The sequence below is a fragment of the Dromaius novaehollandiae genome, chromosome 14, assembly GCF_036370855.1.
Source record: "Dromaius novaehollandiae isolate bDroNov1 chromosome 14, bDroNov1.hap1, whole genome shotgun sequence".
NCBI lineage: Eukaryota > Metazoa > Chordata > Aves > Casuariiformes > Dromaiidae > Dromaius > Dromaius novaehollandiae.
The window spans coordinates 10,248,874-10,270,922 of record NC_088111.1 but is presented as its reverse complement, the minus strand read 5'-3'; the positions used below and the strand labels follow the sequence as shown (position 1 = coordinate 10,270,922).

At 41.8% G+C, this 22,049-nt stretch overlaps 2 protein-coding genes across 5 annotated transcripts in view; one reads left to right on the top strand and one right to left on the bottom strand.

Moving 5' to 3' along the window:
- TMC5 (transmembrane channel like 5) overlaps nt 1-12,107 on the top strand; it is a 30,164-nt gene extending 18,057 nt beyond the window's left edge. For all 4 annotated transcript variants that reach the window (XM_064520322.1, XM_064520323.1, XM_026112077.2 and 1 more), the window contains 12 exons: nt 130-296; nt 959-1,037; nt 1,411-1,508; nt 2,959-3,054; nt 3,678-3,753; nt 4,573-4,706; nt 5,928-6,101; nt 7,337-7,415; nt 7,763-7,855; nt 10,501-10,602; nt 10,901-10,946; nt 11,531-12,107. In XM_064520322.1, the coding sequence (XP_064376392.1) occupies nt 130-296; nt 959-1,037; nt 1,411-1,508; nt 2,959-3,054; nt 3,678-3,753; nt 4,573-4,706; nt 5,928-6,101; nt 7,337-7,415; nt 7,763-7,855; nt 10,501-10,602; nt 10,901-10,946; nt 11,531-11,643 (1,257 nt within the window). In that variant the 3' untranslated portion in view covers nt 11,644-12,107. The remainder of the gene's footprint in view (nt 1-129; nt 297-958; nt 1,038-1,410; nt 1,509-2,958; nt 3,055-3,677; nt 3,754-4,572; nt 4,707-5,927; nt 6,102-7,336; nt 7,416-7,762; nt 7,856-10,500; nt 10,603-10,900; nt 10,947-11,530) is intronic.
- Nucleotides 12,108-12,981: 874 nt separating this feature from the next.
- GDE1 (glycerophosphodiester phosphodiesterase 1) lies at nt 12,982-21,178 on the bottom strand. Its single transcript, XM_026112078.2, has 6 exons — nt 20,893-21,178; nt 18,720-18,895; nt 17,836-17,941; nt 16,948-17,040; nt 16,105-16,316; nt 12,982-15,714 (listed from the first exon to the last, which is right to left on the bottom strand). The coding sequence occupies exons 1-6, from the start codon at nt 21,145-21,147 to the stop codon at nt 15,567-15,569; spliced, it is 990 nt and encodes a 329-aa protein (XP_025967863.1). The 5' UTR covers nt 21,148-21,178; the 3' UTR covers nt 12,982-15,566.
- Nucleotides 21,179-22,049: the final 871 nt, after the last annotated feature.

Sequence of the window (22,049 nt, the reverse complement as noted above, 5' to 3'; positions counted from 1 at the left end):
GGTAGTCTCTAGTGAGTGAGTTATGCCTCTCCAAGAACATACAGGGAGGTGTGTCCTCTGTGGACACAATTCAAGGTGGAATTTTACTTGCAGCTCTAAGTTTTGTTTTTGTTTTTTTCCCTCTCAAAGCTGTTCATGAAAGAGCATAAAAATGACCTGGAGAGCCAAGCTGCTATGTTGGTGCTACCCGTTGTTGCATCTCTCCTCAATTCATTCATCCCGTTCTTCTACTCGTGGCTTGGACTCCTGGAGAAATTTCAGAATCCCAGACACCAGATATATGTCACTATTACCAGGTATTATTGCTACCTCCTCTTAGTGCTTTTTGCCTGAAGTTGACTGACTCTTTTTTTTTTGACAGAAGACCGTGTCTAGTTGGCACGGCAGGCAGTGGTGAGCAGTGGAGCAGCGTCTTCTCCAGAGGCTTTTGAACGCTCTGCCCTCCATGTTCTCTTTGTCATCTGTCAGCCTGCCGGAGTGTCGCAGCCCTGCCTGAGGATGGGGTATTGTCTCCCTCCTGATTAGGCATACTGTGACACTGGGCTTGGCTTTGTTAGTAGCTTCCATAGATGTCTACTGTGCTGTGGGCCACCGAGGGAAAGGAAGGAGAGTGGAGGGAGAAGGTCTTGCTTCACCATGGATGCCCAGATCTAGCACACTCTAACCCCCAGTGCCCCTCAGGCCTTCCTCCCCTGTGAAGCTCACACACCCAACCAGCAGCCTGCTTAGCAGGGGCCTGTGCCAAGGTTATTATGGCCAGCTCCTTTTCTGCCAGGACAGCAGAATAATGCTGCACCTGAGCTCTGAGGAGAGCTCTTGTTAATCCTGGCACTGTGCAGTGCTATTGTTACTATAAAAGGAGGTAATAATGCGTGACCTGTGGTCATTCTGCCATCATGTCTTTCAATTAGCTTATGAAACAACTGTCAGTGCAGTTACTGTTGCTTTTTCCTTCTAGAAATATCATCCTGAAGATATCAATTGTTGGAATACTGTGCTACTACTGGCTTTACATTGTGGCTGCATCAGAGTCACAGGTAAGGTTTCAAAAATATAAATCTTTGACTTAAAATACCAGGTCAGGAGCCACTTTGATAATAGGCTTGCTCCAGCAAAGCAAAATACATATAGTCTCTTGTACAACTGAATTTGCCGTCCTGACATTTCTTTATTAGAATCTTTAGAGAAATGAACTGTGGGGAAAAAAATGAGTCACCCAAATCAGGTCTCAGCTTATTTGCAGCATTGCTCAAAGAGAGATCAGCTGTGATTGTTTAGGATGCTAACAAGTCTTTGGTCTGCAGCCCAGGCTTTAGATGCCCTAGCATTAGCAAAGAATGTTCACATCGCATAATTTTTGACTTCTGGGTATGCATGTACTCTTCCCCCCCCCCCCTCTCTTTTTCAAAGTGCTGGGAAACTCTGGTTGGTCAAGATATCTATCGTCTTGTTCTGGTTGACTTCATATTTTGTCTGCTTGGCTGTTTCTTTGGAGAATTTGTACGAAGGTAAGTATTATTTCTTTAATCTTGTTTTTATTCATAAAGATTGGCACCAAAGATGTGGTCCTTTCTTTCCAATGTGAGAAAAGGAGAAGTACAACAGAAGCATGTCTATGGCACAACTGATGCCTCCTTGGTTGTCTCCACCAGGCCTGGTCTCTGGGTGTGTGCCTTGGCTATATCACAGCTCCTTAGGAGGAGATCAGAGTACTGTTCTGCTCTCCCAATGTGTCCTTTTTTCCTTTGGATGGAAACCAGACATGGAGGAAGCTGCAGTGTACTCTGGTAGATCTCCTAAATGGGGTGTCAAAGGACCAGGAGTTGAGTCATGGGCAGAAAACACTGCTTTTCTCTATACGCACAGAAACACTACTGGTTTTCCTCAGCATGCCCGTTTGTAATTTTTTTCTATTGGTTATACTGCTTTACAGAGTGTACTCAGATTTAAAATCTTATTTTAACAAGTCTTAATAAGGATGCAATATGATTTCCAAGTGTAGAATTCTGTGCCGTGGTATGTAAGGAAGTATTTTTTTAACTGATAGTGAATTCAGCTAAGTGCATAAGCAAAAAGTCATTTACTTCTGAGATCCATTGTGTGCTCCTTTTTACTGCCAGACATTATTTATGACTTGAGATTATAGAGTACTAAGTGTTCACCAGCATTTAGAGTTCCCGGCAATGCCTGTATAGGAGGTCCATAATGATTGTTTGCCTTTTGCATGCAATGAGCACAAGATTGGTTTACAAGTTAGGACTTTTTTATGTTAATTAAACAACAAACAACATTGAGAAAAGCTTCAAGACTCTCCCTCCACAGCTCTTCCCTTTAGTCCTTCTGTGCCCTCATGTTGTTTGGATAGGAAGCCAACTCCCAGCAGAAGGTCACAGTACCAAACTACAGTGTCAGCAGTGATGAACGTCCTACACAAAACTGTTGGGAAAGCACCAGACTCAGCACCAGGTCCTCAGCAGGAATCCTCTGGGTACTTGCTTATCTGTCTGTGTCTCAGCTACTTGGGACCTCTGTTAATTTAAAGTAGATTATACTTCAGGATATGTTAAGAGTATCATTCTGCAAGATTTTTGAGTGAGGCCGTTTTTTCAGGACTCAGGAACTGAAAAGCTGTTACAGTTTTGTACTGAGGTAACTTGCAGTTTCAGCTGTTTAACCAGAAAAGTATGTTTACATTTATGATATAGTTATAAATCCTTTTTTTTTTCTTCTTTTAAGTTGCATGAGAAATATCCTAGGTCTTATTCCATTATTCTACTGTTTAATTTTTGATTTGCTGTCTAATCAACAGGCTGTGGCTGGTTTGCATGGCATATGGTTAATGAAGCCCCCTGAATAATTTGTTACTGATGCCTATATTCAGGAGATTCTTTGCAGAGATTTCTACAGGGGATTTTATCACTTGGTAAACGCTATTGCGCTGTTTTGTTTTTTCCTCAGAATTATTGGAACTACAGTCTGTGTAAGCCTGGGGGTGCCGGAATTTGATATTGCACGAAATGTTTTAGATTTGATCTATGCACAGACTTTGACCTGGTAAGTGGCGGATTTATGTCCAAAACTTTGTTTGCACTTAAGAATATCACAGAACATCCTGACTGGCGTTTCTATGGGTGCTTTGCCTCATGGAGGAAAGAACAGGATAAATGCCTGAAAAAAGTATATTAAGTACCTTTTTAAGTATTGTGACTTGCCCATTTTCTTTGTAATTATGCAGGTTATAGCAATAACTGCATTCAGAATCCGGGCAAATTAGTCCACCTCGTGGCTGCCTGCTCTAGGAGAAAGGTGAAAAAGGAACAGCCTGGAGATTTGCTTACTTCCCCACTGCAATAATGTTCCTATTGAAATAGTTTCAGTATTAAACACTGGAAAAGCTTCCTTATTTCTTCCTTACTTCTAAGAATGTGTATGCTACTGAAATTATAAGAGAATTTTGCAGATATGTGTGTACCTATATCCATATGTTTGGTTTGAAGTTGCATATTTTTAAAGGCTGACTTATTGATATAAGATCAGTGTTAATACAAATACATCCACCAGTAACCAAACACTAACTATATATAAAGATAGGGTGAAATTTTCTGCTTTTAGTGCAGTAAGCACTGTGCAGTGAACGCTGAAGATATAACTTTTTTTTTCTAAATCCTTTCTGGTAGGATTGGTATCTTCTTCTCGCCTCTGCTGCCTGGTATCCAGATGATATCGTTTTCTATAGTATTTTTTGTGAAAAAGGTAACAAGCTTTACATGCATTCGTCATAAAGAACTATGCCTCTTAGAGCATTTGGCATCTTAGCAGGAATGAATTGGTTTAGAATGTGAGGTCTAATTGGAGGATATGAGTTTGGAGTTTAGGGGAGCGGTTTGATTGATTGGGCGCTTTTGCATTGAAGGAGCAAAATTTAGATGCATACCCTCAAATTATGAACCTGTGACACTTGAGAGGGAAGAAATGTAGAAAGGAGAGGTTAAGAGCGCAATTAGAGAGGGGAGAGAATAAAGTAGTAAAGGCTGGGGAAATTAAGGGGTGTACATGTGTCTATACAGACACAGTCTGTCGATGGGACTGTGACTTCTCTGCTCCCTCCTCTGCCCCCCCAGTAATCTAAGTCTTAGCAGGGTGAGTCAGCTAAAGATCATGGTGGAATTTTCTTCTTTTCAGACTTCTTTTTCTTAGTAGTGTGACTAGACAATAGATTATTTATTAGGGGATTGAGTGGTTTGTAGCATTGAATGTAGAACTGGAACAAAGCTGTAACTAGAGCCATGGATTCAAGCTTCCCTGAACTGTGCGTTCGTGTATTCTGCAAACACAACCCCTCCCCAGCAACAAACCCATCAGAACCTTGCTTTGCCTCTTACTATTTGATAGACTGTACTTTTGAATTTTTTAAAAAGTACAGTATATCTATCAATTTCTTACAAAAGAAGTTCTTGAAAACAATGGTGTTCCAGCAGTTGCCTCCAGAAATTTCAGCAGGATTGACATAAATCCAGTTGAAGTGGCAGGTAGCACCATTCCAACACCAAGTGTATGTTCATCTCTTTAAAGGTCAGTCTGATGATGAATTGTCAACCCCCCCACAAGGTCTGGAGAGCTGCTCAAATGACAACACTCTTCATCTTCCTGCTGTTCTTCCCGTCCCTCGTTGGAGTCCTGTCTGTCATTGCAGTCACTGTCTGGAGGTATGGAAGAGCACTGACGTTCAGGTTTATCGTGTTATGCATTGATCTGATACCAGGCAGAGGAATCAATGTTTTTCTATGTATAAAAGATAAATCTGTATTAATTGCCTGTGAAAGGTTTCAGATGTTCATGAAATGTTTTGTATTCTCAAAACAAGACATTCTCAGTTTGCAAGAGTGTGGTTAACGTAAGATGTATGGAAGCATAAGCTGTCCCATAAGAGAGTGGGAGGAGAAACAAAGTTGTACCGAAGTTTTGGTGTTCTTTTTAAATGTCACAGCAAATTCTTTGATTTGGCTTTTCTTCTTCCTCAAAGGTTTCTGTGACCTAGCCTGTTCCTGGGCTTATTTGTATTATAAGCCGTGCTGGGTCTGCAGGGGAGAAACATCTGTAAAAACTCAATTCAGTCAACTTCTGGATTATTTCCAAACTTCAAAGGCTCTTTATTGCTCAGCACTGGCTGCAAAATGCAGCTTGGTTGTTGTCAGTATTTTAAAGCTACGTCGTTTATACGTGTGTATGTTTCTCTGTGGTCACAGTAATGAGGGCAACACAGATAACCCTTTTCTTTTTCTTGGCAATTCTCAACCACAGTATTTCAGTATTTAGCAAGACAGGTGGCTACATCTGAAACTAAGGGGGGTGATATATTTCAGAGCAAATATCTCCAGATGCCAAGTGGGAGTTTCAGACTCTCTGAATTGATTCAGTCTCAAAGCAACAATATTTTACTATTTCAGTCTGTCTGAAAACTTTCATTTTTCCTGAGGGCTACCTTACTTCACCGCATCTCATTGTTACTGAAAGTGCATAGTGACTCAAGTTCTGGAAGGCAAGGTGGGATGATGGTTTTACTAAGGATCTGTGATGCAACTTTGAAAATTCAGATTTTCAAATTCCTGTAGCCTGTGCTATGTTGTTGCTTTTAGGTTGTTACATTTAGACTTGTTACATTTAGGTCAGGATTGCCTTTAAAGGACTGGTACTGTTCCATTGCATTAGAGTCTCTTATCTCTGACTGCATAGGCTGGACTGGGTGTTTTAATGGACAAAATGTCACCCAAGTAAAAAAAATCAGACATAGATGATGGAAGTTCCCTAAGGCTCAAAAGAGACCAGAGGGCTATAGCAAACTAATGAGCATCTTGATGTGCAGAATATTTAACTAAATCAGTGGTTAGTACCTGAAGCTTTAAATGTCTTTTTCCTCATACTTTCAGGTTAAAACCTTCAAAAGAATGTGGTCCTTTCAGGGGGTTATCTTCGATGTATGCTGCAATCTCCGAATGGATAGAAATACTGAAAAATTACCCTGGCTCAAAGTGGATAGTGTGGATCTACCAAAACTTACTTCGAAGTGAACTGTTCTTCTTCATCCTGTCTACCTTTCTCCTGTAAGTACCTGCTAATGAAAAGCACTGGGAAAGAACCAGAAGCGGAAAACCCTGCTATGTCATAGGCATTCTCGGCAGTGAAATTGCAGAGTACATCTCAACATCAGAAAGTTAATATATTGGAAATTAATGTATTTGAAGTACATGAAGTTATAAAAGCTGTTCCTTTCATATTAGAATGCTAAAGCTCTTTACAAACCAGCTTCATGCTAACCCTGGGAGACACTGGTTTTGACTGAATACTTCTAGTTTACTGATGCTCAGGTTTCCAGATCCTATCACCACTGGCATGCTTAGCTTTAAGAACATCAGCAAACAGAAACATGCTGCATACAGTTGACAAGATAAGTTGCCCCCCCCCCCCCCCCCCGAGGTGAATGAATCAATAGGGAAAGGGCCAGCTTTCTCAAGCATAGGTGGTACAGGCGAGGTCTATACTAGAACCTCCTGCCAAAAGGCAGAAGTTCAAGGGGTGGTCACTTTGTCTTTTCTGACCATTTCTCAGCAGTTGAGTCATTTGTGGAGATAGTACCATATAAAGAATATTTGAGCTATAGCAGGGACACCATGGGGGAGGGCATGCTGCACACGTGGTGTGTTACAGCATGTTAAAGTGGGCATACCATGTGGGGAAATGCTAAGAAATAGGCTGCAGTCTTCTTCCAACTAATCTCAGGTAAAATCACATACCCTCTCCTGGACCAGAATAAGTTATTTCAGCAAAAACAGTATGTGCTTATACAATATGCACCCCCTAGGAGGATTTGATGCTGTAGAAATACTGCTTGATACTTCTAGCTTAGGCTGGGCCTTGCACACCTAAGGGCCAAATGCTGTTCTCATAAAACAAGAAAATTCCCACTGACTTCTAGTAGATCTAGGATTTGCCTGGAAGCAGTAAGTATTCAGTGTTGTGATTTAAGGTCCGTATGTCTCAGTAAACGATACAAAGTGGGATAAGAACAGTAGGTTCCTATATGTTATCAGAGATGCACCTTGTACTGTTGATCTACTTTAATTGTATTTGTGATCTTGAATCAGAGCCCATAAATGTTTGCGTCTTTTCCAAGAAAATGTCTGAACCCATTTCATGTGTCTGCCATTCCATACATAATGATATAGATAGATAATTTAGTATATAAAATGAACAAGACAACTTTCCGTTTAGGCAGTGACTAGGAGGGGATACACATGGGTATGAGTGCTCATCTTTTGGACTTTATTTTCTTCTTTAGAATTATTACATATCTTTACTGGCAAATAACAGAAGGAAGAAAGACCATGGTCAAGCTCTTATGTAAGCAAATTGTTAATGTAAGTTTGACTTTCAGCTTTCTTTTGTTAAAATTTGGCTTCTTTGTTGATTGTCTCATCGTCTTGTTGTGCAGTTGTAATATGCTTTTCCTATGACAGTGTGGGGGAAAGTGGAAGCCCTCCCCCATGAGAATCACAGGGAAACTTAACTCACAAGCAAGAAGTTACCGAAAAATAATTTTACCTTCAAGCTATGCTACTGCAGCTTTCTTTGTAGATACATTATTTCAGAATAAAAGGAATTTTAGTGATTATTCTGGTCAATGGTTACTCATAGACAGGCCTTGAGCATCTCTCAAGAATGATTAGTGTGTGCCAGCTAATGATCAAATGTGTCTTCCCCATAGGAAGGAAAAGATAAAATGTTTTTACTTGAAAAACTACGGGCACTACAAGCGACAACACAAAACCTATTTTCACCAAGAGGACAAGACCAGCAGGTCAGTTTGATAGCTCAGATGCTACTGTTTTAATTACTTGCCTGTTATGATTTTGTGGGATTTCTCTAGTCTTGCAGATAGGCAGTCATTTTGGGATATGGCTGTATTAAAAACCTCACCTCAATCAGTTGACTACTAACTAACTCCAGGCAGCTTACCAAAATGGTACCTTGGATATGCCATAGCTACTTGCTCCAGACTAGAATTTAACCTGGGAAGGAGGTAGAGAGGTACTTACCCTCAATAGATATTACTTATGAGTATGAAACTGCAAAAAAACATTCCTAATCTGGGTGTAGTGACGGCCAGTAACGGGTTCAGCCAGACTTGAGCCTTGCCTCGACCGAGGAGGAGACTGCCTTCGTCCTCTGACTCCAGGTTTTCTTGGAGGTTTTGGTTTGTTTCTCTCCACTGTCTTTTCAAATGGATTAAATTGAGTGCCCTGACCTAACTCCATTTTAAATTCCACTCAATGTCAAGATAGACATGATTTCTAATCTCTTTAACTTGGATTTGTTTTTCAAGATAGTACTGCCTGCTGAGCCAAGAAATTAGTGTTAAAATCTGCATATGTAGGTGCCGTGTGCTGTTTTCAGTTGGGTGAAGCAAAAAGTCTTTGACTCCCCTGGAGGAGTCTGCCCCATGGAAAACAGCATGCCATTGCTTTTCAACTGCTGTTTCTGCTCTACTCTGAACTTCCTCAGTGCCCTGTTAGAGCTTTGAAGTAAGATAGGACTGTTTTTCTCTTTACCCCATTCAGGTTAGTCTCTGAAAAGTAGAAGGCCTGTATTTTGTCACACTCTGCTGCAAACTTATCCCTGCCATGTCCCCAGCGGCTGCAGTCTCTAAGCTCACATAACAAGGAACAAGACACAAACATCTTTTTCCTCATAGATACGCTGCCTCCCCAGGCTCTCTCCCCCAAAGCCTCAGAAGACAAGGGAAACCAGCTGAAACAACAAATAAACAAAAGTAACAAAAATACTAAGACAAAAGTAGTCTCTTCAAGGCAGGAAGTTCCATGTATCCAAAATCAGACAGCATAGACCAACAAGGCTACTTTGTACAGCATCCAGCCTTACTGTCTGAGCTCTGCCCTTCCTCCACTAGCAGGACCTTATCTGCTTCTGTTCCATCTAGTTATTTGTATATAAGGTGTTACAATAACAGCTAAATTATTTGTGTAACGCTTAGCACACCAAAGAGACCAGTCCAAGAGAGGTTTCCAGCAGCAGAGTCTAAGAACAGGAGGTTGAAAAGGGAAAACTGCAAACTTGTTCCTATGTGGGTAACAAACCATGAACAAGTCCTTTCTATCTTAGATGTGTCCTCCCCATATCTGATTTTGGGGCTGTGATATTATCTCACTGGGCAATAATCTAACAAAAGGTGCTGTGCAGTTTGCAAAGCACAGAGGCTTTGTGTCTGTGTCACCACGAGATGGAGTCCTAGACTGGACACAGCCTCTGCTGTCAGACAGTCTCTGAGCCTGACAGATGGCTTTTTGGCTTCTAGCAGCTGCTTGTGCACAGCTCACACTAACAAATTCAGGTGCTCAGGGTCTTTTTTTTTTTTCCGCATGACCCAACAAAAATTGCTTCACTTGATGCTTCACAGGGGAAACTCGATTCTTTCTCCTCACACTGCATACCGGGGCACTGTACTCCTTGCTCTCATCCCAGGTTTTGACAGTGGACTTCCAGGTTACTGTGGGGGACTGATCCCTCAAGGCTTGATGACCTGTTTCAAAACAAAGACCTCTTCCTGTGTTGTGTTCCCTGCACAGACTCTCTTTTATTATAATAAGCCAGGTACCCACCCTGACTTCTCCAGATTCTCTTCTCCATTGCAGTGACCATGATGTCTCTTCTAGTACCATCAAACTGTACAATAACTGAGGTAGGAAGGAACGTCTGAAGGTCATCTAGTCCAGCCTCCGCTCAAAGCAGGGCCAAGCAGATCAGGTTCTAACATCAAGAACTACTTGGCTCCGAAGGAAACATTTTGTCGTGTGTCAGCTCACAGGGATGTCCTTGGACTGTCCTATGCTAGATAAACCTCTTCAGAGTAAATGAAGGGACTTAACATCTTGAATTTATAAAGTAAGGAGCATATTGAGGCATATGGTCTTGATGCTGCTTCAGTTTGTTTTCAATTGCTCTTTTTTTCAAACCCAGATTGACTCAGGAAATGCAGAAATGTAGCAAAACTAATTTAAAAAAGACACACACAAAACAAACAAAAACAAATTCCACCTATATGACTGGCACTGGATGGCATTAATGCCATCCAGTCTCTGAGTGAAAATAAATGCACTTGACTGTAGAGTGGGAAGTTTGAAGTGAATGAGCATTTTCTTGTGCTAGGAGATTTTCAAATACTAGAGAACCTGGAGGCAGTGTCCAGGCTGCAGACAGCTGGGACTTCTGAGGGGAGGAGAGTTTGATAACCTACCAAATGTGGATTTTCTTGTAGTTATTAAGGTCTGATTTTAAAAGGAGATGCCAAAATATTTGAATTGTGGATCTAGTAAAAAGGACGTGTCTCTAAAACAAGGTGTAACAGCCTTGGATGTGGATACTGACCAGAAGGTCATGATCGGAAGCCAGGATATGTTACTGCTAATGTCAAATATTCTCTTTCAGAGAAGCTCTGCTTCATACCGCTCATCTACACGACCTGTGCAGCACATGCCAAACTACCTAGAAAGGACATTTGACAGAAATCAAAATGCATCCTACGATGAGGTGAGATAGCTGAAGGAGGAAGTCTCTGCGTGATTTCCCTATATAGAACTGTGAGCATGATATGGAGAATGGGCATATGTTGAACAAAGATAACATCCTGTGTGTGGAAAAAATTTAAAAAGATTGATTTGAACAGATATAAAAATATAGCCGGAATACTCACGCGCTTATAGACCTGCTTAAGATCTGAAGAAAGTGTATGATTTTGTTACTGGTATCTGGTACCTTTTTAGATAAAAGATGACAAGCACATGAGGAGATCATACACCTGAATCTGACTTGTGAATTTTGTTTTCAGTTTTCCTATTCTCCTGAGATCTTGGAGGGGATTGGCCTTCCACTGGGTAAGCAACAAATGCTAAGCACAGAGAAAGCAACTCTCAGAAGTTCAACTCAGTAAAAATGTTTGATATGATATAGACACAGAATATAATAGATTGATATAGTAGACACAGAATTTTATCATCTTGGGTAAAAGGAAAACAAAAAGTGTATTTCTAGGACTAATCGCTTCTAGCAGGGTATGCTTATTGGTAGCTTATTGTGATGGCGGTGGTAACTTCTGAAGACTGATCACTAGCTGCTTCATACCAGCGCGCTGAATTGCTTTGGTAAATGAGCCCCTTTGCATTAGGGGAGCAAGGAAGGCAAGACTATTGCATCACATTAGATGTGTACTTCACGCCTTCGTGTGAATCCCAGCGGTGGTTATTAATGATGTACAGTCCCTAGGACATCCTGTGTCCTGAATAAAAGCAGCTGTGGAATCGTGCATGGTAACTTGAACTATTCCCAGTTTACACAAACATCTTCCTTCATTCCAAATACTGGACAGATCAGACATTTAAATAGTTTGGGGCTTTAAATAGAGGGTGGTTATTATACCTGCACCCAGCAAGGTTAACATCACTTCCTTTGTGAAAAATAGATGCAGAGACATCCCTGCCAAGTAGCAGGACAGGGGTGTCAGAAGCACTGGAACTTGCTCTGCGTGCCAGACAACAAGCTGAAGAAGATGAAGATGATGACAAGGATTTTTGACTGTGGTTGCACAGAATGAGCAATGAATGTTAATAGTCACTGACTGACGTTCTGCAGAAAGTAATACGGTTTTGCACTAATGTCTGAAAGAACCATTAAAATATTTTTGGAGTATTTTTTCCCAAATGGAATAAAAATTCAAAAAATGGATTGCAAAATGCACCCTAATTGCAGTTTATTATATGACAGGGAATGTACTGCATGTTTGGTTTGGAAGTAGTGCGATTCTGGTGATGATAAGCCTTCACCCAGGACTGATTTGCATCAGTACAATAGAAGTCATTTGTTGTTGACTAAACATAGGGATACTTGTGCCTAATTGTAAATAAAACTTTGGTCTGAAAGTCTTGAGATATATATATATATAAAATATATATAATTATTAATTATATTGTTCAAACTGTTTTTATCTGATCTAACCAAAAAATGGAGTATTGGTCAAATAAAGATAGAGGAAAATTAAACTACAGTTGTTTTTAATGACTGAGACATTGTAATGGCTGCAAAATAACCTGTATGATCCATTATGTTAAACCTCTGTTCCATTTTCACTCCTTTTAGAGCCATTTTTACAGGGATTACTAGTCACTCAAAACTAGTTTTGATGTGAGAAGCTTTCAGAACTCTGCTTCTTTTTAAGGGTGATTTTACTTTCAAAATTCTGCTCTAAGTGCTTGTAAACAAAACACTTGTGACCTTTATCCTTTCCGAAAAAGGATGGATTGGAAGTAATTAATTAGGGACTTTTCATCATATGTGGCTTTGAGGCACTTGCTGCAGCTTCTTTTTATTCAGAGCCATAACTTGGCTATAATCATAAATTTTAGATTTTTTTGCCTGTTTTCTACTTTACTGCTTAGATATATGTCTTCCTTCTCTTCATTTGCACTCAGCTCCTAGTAAAATGCTGTGAAACAGCAAGACCAAGGGCAGGAAGGACTCGCTGTGTATGTACTTGCACACTTTAGTGAAGCATGAAGATTTCTAAAGCGACTTGAAGCAAGACAGAAAATGAAGCCTGAGCTGAGAGGTGCTGTTTTGAGTCTTCTACATATGTTTCTTATTCAAGAATATAACTGCTATAAGGGGTTTGTATTTGGAAACTGGTCTGTATTTTTGTTACTGATTTCAGTCCTTCTCCCTCACTCTGCCCCTTCAGGATTTTTGCCTGTGGAAGACTGGGGGTTTTGTTTGTTTATTCCCACCTAGCTGCTTAAAACAGAATATCCTGGAGGAAAGAGGCACAGCTCTTCCTCAGGCTCATAATTTAGGTTAAAGAAAACCCCAAAATAGCTAGCAAAGGTATAGAGGGAAAAAAAGGACAAAATTTGCACACAATGCAAGACCAAAGATTCAATTTTATTAAGTTTTGCTGTGTACACAGCTCTAGAGTCTAGTAGTGAATATTTGAGAATGGGCCTTGTGTTAGCACTGAGGACAGTGACTCAGTATGGCCAGGACCTGAGAAGCAATAAAAAGAGTGGAACTCTGGAGCGAGGGACATTTGGCAGGAGGCCGGCTCTTCCGATCCAGCACCATGAGAGCTGGCTATAGGACACAGCAGTGTATGTAGATTTGATACAGGATGTGCACCGGAAGATCAAGAGGAGGATCACTTGTTCTGCAGTACATGGTGGAAGAGTGACACAAGGAGAAAAGGCGCTCGTAATACTGATAGCATAGCTGCTTCAGTGAGTCTGGCACTCCTCCTTACTCCTAAGTGTCTTTGTGCTTATAGGTAATTTGAGATTCAAGAAAAAAAATCATCCACCCTTTGCAGAAAGTAGCATTCATTGGCTAAAAATCCTGACAGTTGGATACCTGAGTAACAAATTCATTGTTTCACAAAATGTTTGTCTGTCAATGTCCATTTGGCCCCATTTACAGCAGCCCTGTTTGCACCCATGTTAGTGTATAAAGCTATTTATTTCCAGAATCTATCTGATGCTCTTTTCATCAACCCATCTGATCATAATTGCACCCTTTACTGCTCTCTTCCAGCAGGGAGTAAGCACTGTAGCAAATAAATAATCCTTACAGTAATAAAGATTTCATAACCAGACAGGAAAATAAGAATTTCTGAAACCTGGCATGCACCAAGCAATTCGCAACATCACTGCCAACTGCATTCAGGAGTACTGCCTCACTGTCTGAGGAGGGAGATGCATTCCACCTGCCACTAACCCAGAAGTTTGGACTTGTTTTTATTAGGACAATTGTTCACTGTTTTCCACTGTTCATTTTAACTTTTTAAAATTACCTTTTATCTCTTTTATACAGGTTGATTTTTAAATATTAGTTGGCTGTGTGAAGTGAGAACTAATTCTAACTATGAGGTGTACTATCAAGAACTGTTTGTATCTAAAGCAACGTACTAAACTGTACCACTGATCCATGTAATCTGCTGTCCTACTTCTTGTAGGTGCAGTTCCCTCATAGCACATTATGAAGTGAGCAGCCAGTGTGCAGTGCAGTATCTGAGCTGAAAAACAAGGCCTAAACAAAGAAAGAATTCAACAATATGAAGTAGTACAAGGGACTAGCTTACTACAACGTGATTACACTTTCTGCTCAAACATACATTGCTACACGTGGCAGTCTAAAGGTATCTTGTGAGATTACATCTCAATAAACTGCAGCAGGTAACCAGTTAAATGTTTGAATTTTTCATTTATACTGAAATTAATATCCCTTTTTTTTTGAAATTAATGGAATTTAATTATTCAACTTGATAAATTTTCCATGTATTTGGCCTTTAAGAAAAGGTGGTTTCATTTTTGCTCTTGTTAGCGTTGACAAGTTTCTCAAACTACCAGCTCTTTCTAGAGCAGAGATGAAACTGTTCATGGCAAACTGATTGTTGCTGTAATGGGGAAAGGGGTTTATTCATTAGAAAAAACATCAGGCAACTCTCCTGCACTGATTTTCAGATACTACATCAATCTGCTGATAAGCAGCTGGTAAAACGTACAGTACCCTTGTGAGTACAAATATTTGTTTATTGTAACTGCAGACTCTCTTGATTTCAAATTAAATCTGGATGACAGATTCCCACATATCCTTGTCCTTCAATCGTGCAAACAAATCTTCAGCCAACTACAAAAGGCATTTCAGCTCTATTTGTTCTACAGCTAGCACCACTCAATAGATAGCTTTCTTCTAAAAAATAAATACATTCATGTGCGGTACTGTTGGAAGGAATAATCTTCTGTCCTGCCTTACTCCTTTAAAAAAAAACTGAAGGTAAGAAGGTGCTCAAGTTTTAACCATTAATGCTCATAGTCTTTACACTGAACATGGGAAGCTGGCTTTTATTTCCTTGTCAGGATACAACATGGCCATCTTTCCATGCAGTGGGAGGGAAGTATACTCGCACTCTACTTTGGCATTATTATTTTCAGGTTCTGTTTTAAAAACAGTAGTATAGATGTTTTTAAGATGCCACAGATACACCTCAAATTATTATATAGTTGTAGAAGAGATTGTTTAAATTACTAGAATCAAAGTATGGTTTTAAATTATGCCACAAAAAATGCTGATTTGACTTTATAACCAAGATTTAAGCGAAGCAAAGGAATAGTCTGAGAATCATGAAGCAACCTGCAAATATAGCTTGATACCTAGTTAGCTTGTCAAAACTCATCCTTCTACATTGCACTGTGATTTCCTCATATTCATACAGACTCAGTGTTTCTCCCTGGACTAATAACGTTTGCACCTCAGCTTTATCCAGTGTTGCAACAGAAGGTTTTTCTGCATTCAAGATCTGCTCAAACAGTAGAAGTAAACCACTGCTCTTCCTTTCTCCAGAACTATCATTAGCAGTCCCATCTGCATTATGGTATACCCTCTTGATGGTAAATTCAGACCTGCCCGAATAAGATGGCCTGTTTAAATTGGTGAGCAGCCTACAAAGCACAGGTCTAGTAGTGAGGATCACAGTCTTCCACCAAGCTGTCTGTGATGTAGCTGGCTTCAAGGACGGTTTCATAATATCTTTTTTCTGCAAATGTGTTCACTGTCCAGGCAACCACTTGAATTCCTTTTGAAGACCAGTGCCTCACGTACTCTCTGTAAAGAACAAAGAAACCATAAGAGGAAGACAGACACTACCATACTTAAGGCGGACAGCGCTCCAGCTAAAAATGCGCTTTAGTCTTACATCACTATTTCAACAAGAATGATAATGTCATCTTTTTGCAGCAGAATACTTTAAACAGGCAAAAATCAACAATTTTCTTCTTTGAGATTAAACTTAGGATCTAACATAAGGTAAAAAAACAGATTGAAAAGACAGAGGCTTAAATGTAATGAAATAGCATATAGTGAATAAACTATCCAAACAGCATTACACAATACTAAATGCAGCACACTGATCAGCAGATGCTACGTTAGCTTCACCTTCATATATTAGTAGAATGGTATTGCCCCCTGATATATTAGCAAGCTTTAAACACTTACTGAGAAACAAAATTTTTCTGTATGAGGAAAGCTGAAACCCCACATAATCGCCACAAGAAACTGTGTAGGCTCCAATCTAGAATGACATCCATCATCATATACCAGTAATGTTTCCAGAAGGAATTGAAACGAGCTGTCCCATTTCCAAGATGACTCAGATGCCAGGGCCTGTGTGTTAGTGCTGTTACAACATTTCTATCAGCTTGTCTCATCTGGAAGATCAAGATGAAAGCATTGTAGTTCACACCAATGCCAAGCTGCATAGCTGCACTGAATATAAATTGGGAGAGGTTAGATACAAAGTGCTAGCTTGAATCTGCAGCTCTGAGTCCTTCTCCCCTTTCCAACCCCAATCCTTTTTTAAACTCTTTTTGAAAGCTGGTATAATATTGTACTGGGGTTTTTTTTTCTTTAAAATGTGCTAAGTGACTGTTCCTATGTTAATGACATGCTGGAGCAGAACAGTCAGGCAACAGAGTAAAATATACGGTAAATGGATTTGACAAAAAGAATTAGGAAACAGTTTTAAGAATTGTCTACATTTACATCAAAACATGAGATTCATTTATATCTTGCATATAGATACCTGGCCGCATGCCAATTTTAAGTGACGCTTTTTTTTCCAGAATGGGAAGAGTTGCTGTAGATTCATAATATATACAACTAATGAGCACGGAGTCATCTACTAAGATGATGCAGGAGATTTATGATTTATGCTTCATTTATTTTCAGTCTTACCAATTTTAACAATCCAAAACTACCCTGGAATTTTAAGTTGTATATCTCACTGAAAATCCCAGCTAGAAATAAAAAATTCCAAAATAAGCTTTTAGGAAACGTCACCTTATAAACAACACCCGGCATGAAAGAACAGACTACGCTGTTGTTATACAAACGAGGAAATTCCAGGTAGAGTTGTTTTAGAGCATCAACTGCCTGCCAATTAGAGACACACACAGATGTTATATTTATATATACATACATAAATACACACAAGTACTTACTTAACACTGGAAACACGTTAGAATAATCCCCTTTAAAATACTTTCATGTTTTATGTAGCAAGATTGAAATGGAAAGCGGATGAAGAAAAACAGCATCTTGTTTATAGCATTAGCACATAGATGCCATTTTATTTTTGCAACAAAAGTCCTTTTTATGATTCTATCTGAGAACGTTACTCACTGCTGAGTTTGTGAGGTGTGTCTTAGATTTGTCTTGTAGATAAAACTCTGAAGTATTAGCTATGGTTTAGTTCAAGGGGGAAAATGAATTTACTTCTATGTTCTGCTATGCTGAAGAAAAAAATAATTCCAGTTGGTATAAAATATTAACGATTGATTACATGCACCTCCCTTCAGTAATTTAAACTGCAGAAAAGCAGGATCCTTACTCAGAGGTTAAAGACAATAGTTCCCTTCAGCACAGGCAGGGAATTCACTTTGCTTTGTTACATGGTGGTGGCATGAGCTGAGCTCAACACTCATACAAGCCACACACTAATTGTAAATTGCAGCTTCCCAGGACAATGGAACAGGATGAGTGAAGTCCAAAGATGTTGCCCTTGTTTTTTGACAGCCCAGCTTTGGATGACACAAGTAATAGACCCAATCTCACTCCTAGTGGGGAAGGGACTGTACTATGTTTCAGTTGGAGACCAACAAAAGCAGACTGGAGACCCAAAGCAAGGCAGAGTGAAGGTGACTTAGCACATTGTACAGTAAGCGGTACCTGGTTTGCATGGCCTTTGACATCGAAGTAGATTATAAGATTGTGTTGCATAGACTCCACAACAGCCTCTTTCAAAGTTGGTACTTTTTCACCCTGGAATTTGCTCCTATAGAAATGGAGAACTCCTTACTGGAATGCACTCAGACACACACAAATCCCCAAGTACATGGAGCTGTGTCCCAGGGGTTCCTAAACAAAGCTTGCTGCTATTCTAGTATTAGGGAGGGGGTCAAGCACCAACAGCAATGGCAGCAGCAGCTCTCTCACCCACTGCAAGGCAGCACATGTATAGCGATACGTGTCCACCTCCTCTTCCCCCCAAATTCCATTCAAGGTCTAACCCAATGCTCACCAACCCCATGTCCTACATTAAAACACTAATCTGAGACTTTCACCTCCTTAACTACAATAAATAAGCATTCAAACCCAACTATTGACCAGCTACCCTCCCACTTCACCCTGCTTTGACTGTGCTCCCTAACCCTGAGCTAGAAATGTAGGTCTTGGCAGAGTAAGCAAGACAAGCTGGGGATGTAGGAGAAACAGCTGCATGCATCAATAAATTATTCCTGATAAGATGACAGCCAGCAACAGTTGATCAGCATTAACTGCCTATGTGAAAGTTCTCACTGTGTGGCTCAGGTGATCACCTTTCCAATAACAGACTGGGGAGATGCTGCTTCTACCACGCACCCGTAAGTAGTACGTTTACCAGCACCTGGGAATCTCTAATGTGCAGTGTTTTGGAAACACAAAGAGTACAAACAAAAAGCTCTTCCTCTAAAATGGATTCACTTATGATAGATCAAAGTGATAATTTTCTTTATCATGGATGGTTGTTACTGTTTGAAACAATAGTTTCAGTACAGCAATACATCTTTTACCATAGCCTATGTTTTGCAGATGGATTAAGCCTCCTAACGTCATCAAAGGTCAAGTCACACAATCTTCCAGAACCATCAGTTGTCCTTTCTACTGTTTCATCATGCATTAGAATAGGAACACCATCCGCAGTAAATTCAAGGTCCAGCTCAACTCCCGTTGCTCCATTCTCAGCTGCCTTAAAAAAACAGAAACCACATACACAACAGAAAAGACAGCTTTATAGAATTAATATAGGTACTGCTATATTTAGTTTGTATTCTGGTAAAGAATATGAAACTATTGTTTTCAGTAAGCTCAGTCTGCGGAACATAGAAAGTTTTATCAAGTTATTGCAAAATGTATTTGTGTATCAACTGAAAAGGTATTATCTATCTTATACATAACATCATAATGATAACATTTTGGCCATGGGATTAGGATCAGGATAAAATGCAGAAGGAATCCTCCTCCCTCCTTTTTGTCCAATAACTCCCAAGTCCTTAAGTTGTGTTACTTTCTAAAAGGGAAGGGTAGCAGCTTAGATAATTTATAGATTAATACATAGAAGCCAGACAAATGTTGTAAACCAGTGACTGCCAACACTTTCATTAGAACAGACCACATAGCATAAAGACTTTCCTTGCCAGTAGAAAAAAGCTCTCAACCTTCTTTTATGCAAAATAGATGAAATACTTCTTTGACAGTCAAGATTCACCATGCACATGCAATACAGTTGATCCGCCCATATGAAGTACACATAAAACTTCCCGGAAGCATCACTTACCGTGCTTGTACTAAATACTAAATGCATGTAGGCAAGTCCTATCTGAGGAGTTCCCCAAAAAGACAGCAATCAAGAGCTGGGCAGCCTCAGAGCAGTTAGTATAACCTCCTCCTGCCCATCTTTCCCAGGAACTCCTCAGACAAGCACAGAGTGATGAGTTGTTCTGAAGGCCAGATGAATCGTTCTGAATTCATCTGAAGATGAATTGTTCTAAAGGGCAGATGACCTCCTGGGAACAAGACCAGTGCAACAGAAAGACAAGCGCACTAGATGCCACCCAAATGCATAAGTCAAGTAAGGACACTCTGACGTTGGAACAAGGAGCCTTGCGTCGCCCAAAGGTAAGCAGCCAGCAGATGAACAGCATCTCATCGCCACAGGTACACTACATTGAGAGACTGCTAATGTCTATTCCATATGGTTCTCTAAAGAGTATTCCCCAGATGCCCTCTGCATATGAGGGTCTCTCCCTTAGCTCAACAGGAATTACCATATATCTAAAAGCAGAGAAGAACAAAAGTCAGAATTCCTACTTACAGATAATACTGACACTGGAAGATTCAATTTTGTTTCCAGTGTGAATGAAATTTCTTTTGATATTGAAACTTTCACAAGTAATGTGGTTTGCTTACACCAATTAAACTGTTTTCAGAATGAAACATGCTCCCTGGGACCCAGATAACTGCTGAATGAAATCAATGTGATTCTGTCCAATTTCCAAAAAAGGTAGTTTCATGATATCCCTGCTGCCTGGGCAGTGGATGAGTCAGATTTTCAACTCTGGTGCAACATGACAGGACAGGCGAGGTGGCAGCAAGTTTCACAGCAGGGCTGTACAAAGTGAAGTTCTTGCAATACTGGGTTTTCCCATAGCTGTGGATTCTCAAAGCTCAAACAGAGCAGATGGCCTGTTACTAAAATGCTGTCCCCCCTCTATAGCCTGTTGCCACACCTACAAAATAAAGTATTTCATGATTGCTACAAGGCTGAGCTATGCCACAGCACCAAGCAGTCGGGGAGAGCATCCACTATAACACAGCTCACACAGAAAGACCCAAACCCGAGCAGACTGTGCTGAACCCTCCTGGGGGTGAACACTGACAGGCACCACGGCCTGCTGCCGCAAAGCGGGGGCTATTTCGGATGCTGACGGCTTGGCGCCTGCTGAAAAGGCGCATCAGCAAACCCAACCCCCGGCTCGAGTTACTCCGGTAACGCGACAGGCACCGGGCCTCTCGGCCGCCAGGCGCGCGGGGGCCGGCTCCGGGACAGGCCTGCGCCTCCCAGGCCCCCGGCAGCTCCGCCCCGCCCTCCAACCCCCTCCCCGGCACGGCCCGGCACGGCCCCGGTCGGCTGGGGCACCGCAACCGCGCTCCCCCGGGCCTCGGCCCCGCGGCGGCCGCGCTGACCTGTCGGATGGCCGCCAGCGTGTTCTCGGGCGCGTCGTGCGCGCCGCCGCGGTGGGCGATGCGGGCGGCGGCGCCGCGGGGACGCACGAGGCGCTGCGCCCGCTGCGGCGCCGCGGGCTCCAGGCTGAAGAGGTGCAGCGCCAGGTAGAGGCCGGCCGCGAGCAGGCAGGCCAGCACCGGGCTGCGGCTCAGCGCCAGCGCCGTGCCCAGCAGCGCCGTGAAGGTGCCCAGCAGGCCGTCGCCGTGGCACAGCATGGCGCCGCGGACCGGACCGGACCGGACCGGACCGGACCGGACCGGCTGCCCCGGCGACGGCCGCCGCCTCCCCTCAGAGCACGGGCGGTGACACCCCTCCCCCCCCACTCCCCACACGCGCCCACCAACGAGCTCCCAACTGCCGGCTCCCTCGCCCGCAGCTAACCACCGCGTGGCACCGCTCACTCGCCAGCCAATCGCCGTGCAGGACACGCCAGGCTCGCGGGAACCGCCCAATGGGGAGCGGCGGCGCTGGCGGCGGGGCGGGGCGGTGCGCGGCGCGGCGCGGCTGCGTATGTGGGAGCGGCGGCGGGCGGTGCCTCGGGCCGAGCCCCCTGAGGCGGCGGCGGGAGGAGGCATGGAGGAGATAGTGGTCGTTCCGGGTGTGTCTGCGCGCAGGCAGAAAATAACCTGCGTTAACTGAAGGAGAGTCACTACAGGCAGCTTTGAAGGGGGACTGGAGAGTGTATGCCCATTTTTTGCCAGCTATGCCACCTAATTAGAAATATGGTATTATTTATTTTCTACATAAGTATGCTTTCAGCTGTGTCAGCTGTTTTAACTATCCCTTCAGACCTGCTCACAGACTAAACATGAGACCTGGTATTGTGAAAAAGGCAAAGAGGGCCAAAGGGTGATCTGAGAGATAGTGAGGCCCTGCTGCTTGAAGACAGGCCTTTGCTGGAGGGTAACGTTCAGTTCTGCTCCTGCCTATCATAGAAATGTAATCAAGTGGAAAGGGTCCAGAGCAAAGAACAACAAGATAAGAAGCTGTGAAGGTTAAAGAAATTCAGCTTGTTTAGTCTAGAAAAAGAATAGCTAAGCAGAGATACAGCAGTTTGGCTTAAACAAAAAGAGGGTTGAGAGTTTCTCTGTGTCCTCTGTGGGGAGAGTAGGAAGAA

Excerpts from the sequence above, each read along its gene's own strand:
- GDE1 (XM_026112078.2), bottom strand. The coding sequence starts at position 21,147 with ATGCTGTGCCACGGCGACGGCCTGCTGGGCACCTTCACGGCGCTGCTG. Across the intron at positions 18,896-20,892 it reads CGCTGGCGGCCATCCGACAG|GCAGCTGAGAATGGAGCAAC; the intron begins GTCAGCGCGGCC and ends TGTTTTTTTAAG. Across the intron at positions 17,942-18,719 it reads TCTGCAAAACATAGGCTATG|GAGCAAATTCCAGGGTGAAA; the intron begins GTAAAAGATGTA and ends CCATTTCTATAG.